This window comes from Uranotaenia lowii, chromosome 1 (assembly GCF_029784155.1).
Source record: "Uranotaenia lowii strain MFRU-FL chromosome 1, ASM2978415v1, whole genome shotgun sequence".
In the NCBI taxonomy this organism is placed as follows: domain Eukaryota; kingdom Metazoa; phylum Arthropoda; class Insecta; order Diptera; family Culicidae; genus Uranotaenia; species Uranotaenia lowii.
Window position 1 is genome coordinate 14,568,732 of NC_073691.1, and position 11,001 is coordinate 14,579,732.

Below are 11,001 nucleotides of genomic sequence, written 5' to 3' on the forward strand. Positions count from 1 at the left end.
TCCGCTTTTAAGCGATTCCATCCGCATTTAAGCGATTCCACTGTTTTCCTGCTCTCACGCAGAATAGAATAGACCGTTTTTCCGCATTGAAGCGACTGTACTATTTCAAAACATTTCCTGCTATTACGCATGATGGAATCAGACTGAATTCTCCGCATTTAGGCGACTGACCCATTTCAACTTCCATTATTAGATTTCTAATTCTCTACATCATTTTAATCTTTCTTTTAGTTGAATACCTTACCCAATAAATTCGCCATAACATCCTCGTCGTCAAATGTAGTGTCGCACACAGAGCTAAATTACACGCCGTCTGATACTCTTGGTTGTCCCGCAACGAATGTTCGTTTGCAAGGCATGCTTTGGTACACAAACTCGACATGCATAATGAGAAAGGGCAATATGGTATAAAATGCCATGTAAACTGAATCTTCGATAATACAATGACTATAAGTGAGATTTTAACTTTGTCACGAAAGGCTTACTCCTCAGTCCGACCTGATGGCCTGCCAAGCAAGATATTTGGAGGCGAACTTCGACCTTCTCTTCTTCTTAAACTTGTCGTCCACATCGAGCTTGCTCTTGCCGGTGAAAAACTCCAACCCCGAAATTTGCTAAATATCGACTTTTTTATACATTTCGTCGTCCATCACACAGCAGCCATATTTTGTCAGCATCTTCTCGTAGAGCTTCAGTGTCCAAGTTTTAGCCGTCGATTGTTGCCGCTCATCGCGGCTTGGGAAATTCTGTACCTTGTATGTATGTAACCCAGCTTTCTGTTTTGCATTCTGGACATAGCTCTGCAACATGCCAGTCTTTTTATCCAAATCACGGCTTGAGACTTTGGGCTTTGCTTCAATCATCCGCTTCACTTTTCCCTTCGTTTTTTTGTTCTCTGGTCCCGGTTTTCTTCCAGCTCCTTTGCCGTGGTCTAACGTCAATCGCTCCTGGAACCGCTTCAACACTCTGGAGACGGTTAAATGGTGAATGTTCAACATTTTTCCCAAATGCCGGTCCGACAGATCAGGAAATTCCAGATGTTTGGAAAGAATTTGTTCTCTCGACTTGCGTAGGTTAATTTCCATTTTTGTTGAATCGAAAAACACGATTTCTAGTTTGACAGCATGTACACAATATGTACAAATCAATGAGAAAGTGTGAAAAATTTGGCTGATTTATACCCAATGATTAAAAAGTTATGCCTTGTTGAATGTGTCGCAGTAATTTTGTGTTCTCCCTTTAATGAAACATTTTATGGAATTAATAGTAGAATCTTTTCGAATGAGTTTTAGATACTTATATCTAGTATTTAAAAATCTCGATCATCTTATAATAAAATTTAAAATGTCGGAAAAAGCAAATCCAACTTTTATTCTCAAAACTTCGCTTCTTTATCTACATCCAAAATATTCTGTATTAAATACACTAGTTTACAGCTTTTTTAACTAAGTAAACTGAAGAACACTTTTGATGTTAAATCGGGCGCTGAATCCGAAAATAAAATTCAAAAAAATCTCAGTTGAGCAGTTTTTGAGTTATGCTCCAAGTGTGAAATTTTGGAAAAATAAAAAAAAAACTTGTACTCAGATTCAAATATCTCGGAATGCATTGCATTCATTTGAAACCTATTTTTTGTATATTGAAGGTGAATAGATTTCCTATCGATTATCTCAACTTCAGTTTTGTGTATGATCAACAGTTTTGTTGATATTAGTAACTTTATGATAGGAAAAATGATAAAAACACGTTTTTTTATAGAAAATTTTGTTTCAGTAAAAGTTTTAGACTAGAAAGTAACATTAAAAAAACCGATTTTTTGTACTTAGATATCAATTCAAAACAAAGATTTCAAGAGGTTATTTATCACAATCGGTTGAAAATCGAAGATGTTAGTAATTTTTGCATTTTTGAATAAACATGATCAATCTCACTCGCTCCAAGTCAAAATCCATTATTAGCTTACGAACGATCCGATCATGGGAAGGAGCTACTTGAGTCTCAAACGTGAATGCGATATGAAAGTATTTTGCTCGGGTGGAATAAAAAAATACTGGGTTTTCATTAATACATTTTTCTTCTCTAGTCAATTGCTTTTTATGAATAAAGCCAACAACATTAAGGTTTTTATAAATTGAATAATTACTTCATAACAAGTTTTAAAAAATCAAATGCAATTTAAACAAAAATCATGATTACAAGTCCTTACTTTACATCTTGAAAAAATCATTCAGTCGACAATATCAGTCACTATGGATCAACCATAGACCGGAAAAGTAGGACATTTTGGATCAAAAGTAGGACGGTAGGAAGAAGGGTAAAAAAGTAGTACATGTCCTACCAAAGTAGGACATCTGGTCTGGCTTAGCACACTTTTCATATTAGCTTCATTTTATTCGTTTTTTGTCATCATTTCGTTTCTTGTCGGTTTTGTTTCAAATTTAGTAGCTATAATTGTTCATACATTTTTTTTCCTATGCCTTAGTTTTTAAGCTTGGTTAAGCTGAAATTTTACACAGGTCAGATTTTTAGGCAAATCTACAAAATATTTTTTTAAACCGTATTTTTTTAATTAGTAGAGCTTGTGCTTATTTACATTGTACAGCTTTTTTCCATTGCAACTATTGTATTTTGTTATCGAATACATCAGTCAAATGCAACTGCGTTGTGCTATAATGAAACGTGGTAAATTTTGCTCCAATTTAAGTACGTGAAATGTAGTCTTTTGATAATTTGATTATCACTCTCAATCGCAATGTTTGATGAGTTCGACTGGATCAGCTTTTATTGACCAATCCAATGCCACCGATCGAACGCCCTAAAACAGAGTAATTTCACAAAACCCCTGGCAAAATCGAGACTAATCGATTTTGACCGCGAAAAACCACGATATTTTAAAAGGCTAAGCCTTACACTAACTACTTAGCACCTTGGGTTTGTGGATGGGTCGTCGAAACGGATGATTATAAACCGAAATTGCATCGGGCTATAAACCTCGGGAAAAAAAACCGCACATCGCCGTCGCCGATAATAAAATTCATCCATGCATGAATCAAATCATAAACAGAAGCCTCCTCTCAAAAAGTTTTCGCTGAATGTGATGCCCTCCTCTAATTTTTGGGTTTTGTTTTTCTTTTTCGTTGATCGATCCATTTTTCGATCGAATTTTGATCCACTGGACCTCAGTAATCGTTTATTGTTTCAACTATTCGGATAGTTCGAATTAAATTTGGACAAAATGGAGATGACGAGCGTCGGCGTGGGAAACGAAACCGGATATTTCATCCAGGATCGTTGGAATGCACTACTGGATGTCATTGGTGAGTCCCTGTTATGAAAAATCTGTAGAAAAATTTACTCATTTTTACCGTGTAAAATTTGACAGGTGACGATCCGGAGTTCCTGTATGTTTGGGCGCTACCCACTTGGGTGCATTCCTTCTATTGGGTGGTGGGATCATTGTTCGTGATAATGGATCTGACCGGAAGGCCGCACTTCATCCGAAAGTACAAAACTCAACCGGGAACCAACGAACCTCTCAAGAGGGGTCATCTGGCGAAAGTTGTCCTAATGATTTTGTTCAACCAGACCTTCTTGGGCTATCCGGTGGCGTGGATAGGATTCCATTTGGCTGACAAGACCGATGCCCCGGATATGAGGATACTTCCCAGTGGGTGGATTGTGCTGCGGGATATCTGTGCCTGTGTCATTGGCATCGAACTTGGGTTCTACTACGTCCATCGGTTTATGCATTTGAAGCCACTTTATAAGCACTTCCACAAGAAGCACCACGAATTTACAGCGCCATTCGCCCTGGCGGCCATGTACTGTCACCCGCTGGAACACATCCTCAACAACATGATCCCGCCGAGTTTGGGCATCATGCTGATGCGAAGCCATCCGGCCACGGCTGCCCTCTGGTACCCGATGATGATCATCGAAACCATCCGGGATCATTGCGGCTATCATCTGCCATTTTTCTTCAGCCCCGAGCGGCACGATTATCATCATGCGAAGTGAGTAGCTGAATTTACCCATTTCATGGGCTTACCTTTTGAGTAATTTCTACTCACTTTTACTCTCTAGGTTCACGGAGTGTTATGGAACTTTCGGTATCATGGATTGGATTCACGGCACTGACCAGGGGTATCGGAAGTCCAAACAGTATCAACGGGATCAGATTCTGTGGACTACAAAGACTGCACGGGAACTAATTCCCGATAAAGAGTGATCCAGTACCCTGAAAATAAAACACCAGAAGAGAGAGAATTTAAGATTGACAACTACCTATCGTTTCAAATAGCTAGTTTTTTCTCGGAAAACTGTCAAAATATTGAAACAATCTATTATAGTGATACAACATTGAAATTTTAGGACATGTTTTCGGACGTTTGCGTTAAAAAAAACTCGAAGAAAGACAATCCAAGATAGCGCCGCCTACTTTGTAGCTAAATACTTACATAGCTAATGTTTTTGCCTGGCTGGAAAAAGAAAGTTGGCACCAAATAAAAAAAGAATCGACCATTTTAATCTTTCTTCATGAAATGTACCGAAATCCATCTAGGTAATTTCTTAGTCGCAATCATCCCTAAAAATATGTTCAGTTTTTCCGATTCATTCTTATTTTTTGCCTTCGATACTCTTTTTTCCCTTCTCCATAACTCCATAATAAGAAGTCCCACTGTCTCTAGTTATTAGTAATAATCAATGATATCAATCTACCTAATACTAATTTTGTTCTAACCCAAAAAGTTTCTGTTTATTTAAAGAGAAATTTAGATGCTTTCTTTTCCCTAATTCAAACAAAACTCAAACCCTATTCTTGTCGGACTTGATCAATTAGTAGAATTTTTGACGGCTAATACATATTTCAAAAATGAAGTTCCAACCCATGTAAGTGAATTAGAATTTCTGAATCAGAAATTTCTAGTAAAACTCACTATTCAATGTGAGTTCTTAAAAGCAGAAAATTGTAGATTTTTTTTACAACCCGTTCGCAATCAACCTTCGTTTTCTTTTAAAAAAAAAACTCTCCAAATTAGCTTTCTAATACAGAAATCTAGGATATTTTCCAGTATTGAAACGTTAAATCACCCCCCCCCCCCCCCCTCTTTTATTTGTTATGAGCCTACTTGGTTAACTTATTCTACTGAATCAAAGCAATCGAAAGATTCCCTTTGATTCAACCACGGTATAAGAAAAGTTCAGATACCGGTATTTCGATAGGAAATTACTATCCTCTGCAGTAGGCGTTTTCGATTGATTGATCAATCTGCTAGTGAAATAGTGTAAAGTAGAGTAGAGCAGAGTAGATAAGGAAGGGTAGAGAAGCGAAGAGAAGAGTTGAGTAGAGTAGATTCGAGTAGAATAGAGTATTGCAGAGTAGAGTAGAGCAAAGAAGAGAAGAATAGAGTAGAGTAGCGAATAGAAGAGTTGAGTAGATTCGAAAAGAGTAAATTCGAGTAGAGTAGAGTATTACAGAGAAGAGTAGAGCAGAGTAGAGTAGAGCAGAATTGAGTAGAATAGAGTAGAGAAGCGGAGAGAAGAGTTGAGTAGATTAGATCCGAGTAGAGTAGAATATTGCAGAGTAGAATAGAGTAGAGTAGAGTAGAGTTGAGTAGATTAGAATAGAGTTGAGTAGAGTTGAGTAGTTAAGAGCAGAGTAGAGTTGAGTGGAGCAGAGTAAAATAGAGTTGAGTAGAGTAGAGAAATCTAGAGTAGAAAAGAGTATTGAATCGAATCGAATCGAAATCGAATCGAAATCGAATCGAAATCGAATCGAAATCGAATCGAAATCGAATCGAAATCGAATCGAAATCGAATCGAAATCGAATCGAAATCGAATCGAAATCGAATCGAAATCGAATCGAAATCGAATCGAAATCGAATCGAAATCGAATCGAAATCGAATCGAAATCGAATCGAAATCGAATCGAAATCGAATCGAAATCGAATCGAAATCGAATCGAAATCGAATCGAAATCGAATCGAAATCGAATCGAAATCGAATCGAAATCGAATCGAAATCGAATCGAAATCGAATCGAAATCGAATCGAAATCGAATCGAAATCGAATCGAAATCGAATCGAAATCGAATCGAATCGAAATCGAATGGAAATCGAATCGAAATCGAAATCGAATCGAATCGAAATCGAATCGAAATCGAATCGAAATTGAATCGAAATCGCATCGAAATTGAATCGAAATCGAATCGAAATCGAATCGAAATCGATTCGAAATCGAATCGAAATCGAATCGAAATCGAATCGAAATCGAATCGAAATCGAATCGAAATCGAATCGAAATCGAATCGAAATCGAATCGAAATCGAATCGAAATCGAATCGAAATCGAATCGAAATCGAATCGAAATCGAATCGAAATCGAATCGAAATCGAATCGAAATCGAATCGAAATCGAATCGAAATCGAATCGAAATCGAATCGAAATCGAATCGAAATCGAATCGAAATCGAATCGAAATCGAATCGAAATCGAATCGAAATCGAATCGAAATCGAATCGAAATCGAATCGAAATCGAATCGAAATCGAATCGAAATCGAATCGAAATCGAATCGAAATCGAATCGAAATCGAATCGAAATCGAATCGAAATCGAATCGAAATCGAATCGAAATCGAATCGAAATCGAATCGAAATCGAATCGAAATCGAATCGAAATCGAATCGAAATCGAATCGAAATCGAATCGAAATCGAATCGAAATCGAATCGAAATCGAATCGAAATCGAATCGAAATCGAATCGAAATCGAATCGAAATCGAATCGAAATCGAATCGAAATCGAATCGAAATCGAATCGAAATCGAATCGAAATCGAATCGAAATCGAATCGAAATCGAATCGAAATCGAATCGAAATCGAATCGAAATCGAATCGAAATCGAATCGAAATCGAATCGAAATCGAATCGAAATCGAATCGAAATCGAATCGAAATCGAATCGAAATCGAATCGAATCGAAATCGAATGGAAATCGAATCGAAATCGAAATCGAATCGAATCGAAATCGAATCGAAATCGAATCGAAATTGAATCGAAATCGCATCGAAATTGAATCGAAATCGAATCGAAATCGAATCGAAATCGATTCGAAATCGAATCGAAATCGAATCGAAATCGAATCGAAATCGAATCGAAATCGAATCGAAATCGAATCGAAATCGAATCGAAATCGAATCGAAATCGAATCGAAATCGAATCGAAATCGAATCGAAATCGAATCGAAATCGAATCGAAATCGAATTGAAATCGAATCGAAATCGAATCGAAATCGAATCGAAATCGAATCGAAATCGAATCGAAATCGAATCGAAATCGAATCGAAATCGAATCGAAATCGAATCGAAATCGAATCGAAATCGAATCGAAATCGAATCGAAATCGAATCGAAATCGAATCGAAATCGAATCGAAATCGAATCGAAATCGAATCGAAATCGAATCGAAATCGAATCGAAATCGAATCGAAATCGAATCGAAATCGAATCGAAATCGAATCGAAATCGAATCGAAATCGAATCGAAATCTAATCGAATCGAATCAAAATCGAATCGAATCAAAATCGAATCGAAATCGAATCAAAATCGAATCGAAATCGAATCAAAATCGAATCGAAATCGAATCGAAATCGAATCGAATCGAAACGAAATCGAATCGAAATCGAATCGAAATCGAATCGAAATCGAATCGAAATCGAATCGAAATCGAATCGAAATCGAATCGAAATCGAATCGAAATCGAATCGAAATCGAATCGAAATCGAATCGAAATCGAATCGAAATCGAATCGAAATCGAATCGAAATCGAATCGAAATCGAATCGAAATCGAATCGAAATCGAATCGAAATCGAATCGAAATCGAATCGAAATCGAATCGAAATCGAATCGAAATCGAATCGAAATCGAATCGAAATCGAATCGAAATCGAATCGAAATCGAATCGAAATCGAATCGAAATCGAATCGAAATCGAATCGAAATCGAATCGAAATCGAATCGAAATCGAATCGAAATCGAATCGAAATCGAATCGAAATCGAATCGAAATCGAATCGAAATCGAATCGAAATCGAATCGAAATCGAATCGAAATCGAATCGAAATCGAATCGAAATCGAATCGAAATCGAATCGAAATCGAATCGAAATCGAATCGAAATCGAATCGAAATCGAATCGAAATCGAATCGAAATCGAATCGAAATCGAATCGAAATCGAATCGAAATCGAATCGAAATCGAATCGAAATCGAATCGAAATCGAATCGAAATCGAATCGAAATCGAATCGAAATCGAATCGAAATCGAATCGAAATCGAATCGAAATCGAATCGAAATCGAATCGAAATCGAATCGAAATCGAATCGAAATCGAATCGAAATCGAATCGAAATCGAATCGAAATCGAATCGAAATCGAATCGAAATCGAATCGAAATCGAATCGAAATCGAATCGAAATCGAATCGAAATCGATTCGAAATCGAATCGAAATCGAATCTAAATCGAATCGAAATCGAATCGAAATCGAATCGAAATCGAATCGAAATCGAATCGAAATCGAATCGAAATCGAATCGAAATCGAATCGAAATCGAATCGAAATCGAATCGAAATCGAATCGAAATCGAATCGAAATCGAATCGAAATCGAATCGAAATCGAATCGAAATCGAATCGAAATCGAATCGAAATTGAATCGAAATCGAATCGAAATCGAAATCGAAATCGAAATCGAATCGAAATCGAATCGAAATCGAATCGAAATCGAATCGAAATCGAATCGAAATCGAATCGAAATCGAATCGAAATCGAATCGAAATCGAATCGAAATCGAATCGAAATCGAATCGAAATCGAATCGAAATCGAATCGAAATCGAATCGAAATCGAATCGAAATCGAATCGAAATCGAATCGAAATCGAATCGAAATCGAATCGAAATCGAATCGAAATCGAATCGAAATCGAATCGAAATCGAATCGAAATCGAATCGAAATCGAATCGAAATCGAATCGAAATCGAATCGAAATCGAATCGAAATCGAATCGAAATCGAATCGAAATCGAATCGAAATCGAATCGAAATCGAATCGAAATCGAATCGAAATCGAATCGAAATCGAATCGAAATCGAATCGAAATCGAATCGAAATCGAATCGAAATCGAATCGAAATCGAATCGAAATCGAATCGAAATCGAATCGAAATCGAATCGAAATCGAATCGAAATCGAATCGAAATCGAATCGAAATCGAATCGAAATCGAATCGAAATCGAATCGAAATCGAATCGAAATCGAATCGAAATCGAATCGAAATCGAATCGAAATCGAATCGAAATCGAATCGAAATCGAATCGAAATCGAATCGAAATCGAATCGAAATCGAATCGAAATCGAATCGAAATCGAATCGAAATCGAATCGAAATCGAATCGAAATCGAATCGAAATCGAATCGAAATCGAATCGAAATCGAATCGAAATCGAATCGAAATCGAATCGAAATCGAATCGAAATCGAATCGAAATCGAATCGAAATCGAATCGAAATCGAATCGAAATCGAATCGAAATCGAATCGAAATCGAATCGAAATCGAATCGAAATCGAATCGAAATCGAATCGAAATCGAATCGAAATCGAATCGAAATCGAATCGAAATCGAATCGAAATCGAATCGAAATCGAATCGAAATCGAATCGAAATCGAATCGAAATCGAATCGAAATCGAATCGAAATCGAATCGAAATCGAATCGAAATCGAATCGAAATCGAATCGAAATCGAATCGAAATCGAATCGAAATCGAATCGAAATCGAATCGAAATCGAATCAAAATCGAATCGAAATCGAATCGAAATCGAATCGAAATCGAATCGAAATCGAATCGAAATCGAATCGAAATCGAATCGAAATCGAATCGAAATCGAATCAAAATCGAATCGAAATCGAATCGAAATCGAATCGAAATCGAATCGAAATCGATTCGAAATCGAATCGAAATTGAATCGAAATCGAATCGAAATCGAATCGAAATCGAAATCGAATCGAAATCGAAATCGAATCGAAATCGAATCGAAATCGAATCGAAATCGAATTGAAATCGAATCGAATCGAAATCGAAATCGAATCGAAATCGAATCGTACTCGAATCGAAATCGAATCAAAATCGAATCGAAATCGAATCGTACTCGAATCGAAATCGAATCAAAATCGAATCGAAATCAATTCGAGATTGTATCAACAAAAAAGTGGTTGTCTAATTTTTTTTCATTTTATCATCCAGTTTGGGTTTTTTTTTTTCAAAATAACTGATTTTCTATGTCACTTATCGAGGACATATCTCAATCTCGTGAGACGGAACACCATGTAAATAAAATAAAATAAATAATCTCAATCTCAATCTCAAGCAGGCTTTCTAGATAGCAGAGGCATACTGAAATGATATGATTCACAATCTTTAAATTCACTTCTGGATCAACCACAATATATATCTCTAAAAACAACAAAATTTTAAAAAAAGTATTTTTTGAAACTTGAAAAATATAAGATATGAGCCCAAAAAATCGTACAGTGCAAAATTATAAATAGTGCTTTAGCAGATTGAAGAGCAGATTACAAATAGAAATAATTGGTCCTTCGAGCCGGATTCGCTAGTAATTTTTTGCTAGCGATATTTCTGGTACATTAATCCAATGGCACTATTGGGTAAAAATCACACATTCCCTCGTTTGACTCCGTATTATGTGCCGGTTTAATAATGTGTTAATTAAAATAAGAATCCAAACCAATTGTTCAATTGAGATTCGAAAAAGGAAAGCCGGATCAGGATCAAATATCAAAACAAACAAAGGTTTTCCACTGGCAAATTGAACCAAAATCTTCTCCCTTTTATCGAAGTAATCACCAACTGTAATAATTTATGAAAAAACAGAATAACGCCGACAAATCAGCTGCTGGCGCTTCTGCCGAAATCACTAAACATAACGCGTGCGCATCAA

General features: G+C 36.5%; 1 protein-coding gene across 1 annotated transcript; it reads left to right on the forward strand.

Annotated features, from left to right (window-relative positions):
- Nucleotides 1-387: 387 nt before the first annotated feature.
- LOC129757914 (fatty acid hydroxylase domain-containing protein 2-like) lies at nt 388-4,345 on the forward strand. Its single transcript, XM_055755309.1, has 4 exons — nt 388-405; nt 3,215-3,317; nt 3,383-4,013; nt 4,084-4,345. Exons 1-4 carry the CDS (start codon nt 388-390, stop codon nt 4,226-4,228), a joined length of 897 nt encoding a protein of 298 aa, XP_055611284.1. The 3' UTR covers nt 4,229-4,345.
- Nucleotides 4,346-11,001: the final 6,656 nt, after the last annotated feature.

Excerpts from the sequence above, each read along its gene's own strand:
- LOC129757914 (XM_055755309.1), top strand. Across the intron at positions 3,318-3,382 it reads TGCACTACTGGATGTCATTG|GTGACGATCCGGAGTTCCTG; the intron begins GTGAGTCCCTGT and ends AAAATTTGACAG. Across the intron at positions 4,014-4,083 it reads CACGATTATCATCATGCGAA|GTTCACGGAGTGTTATGGAA; the intron begins GTGAGTAGCTGA and ends TTTACTCTCTAG.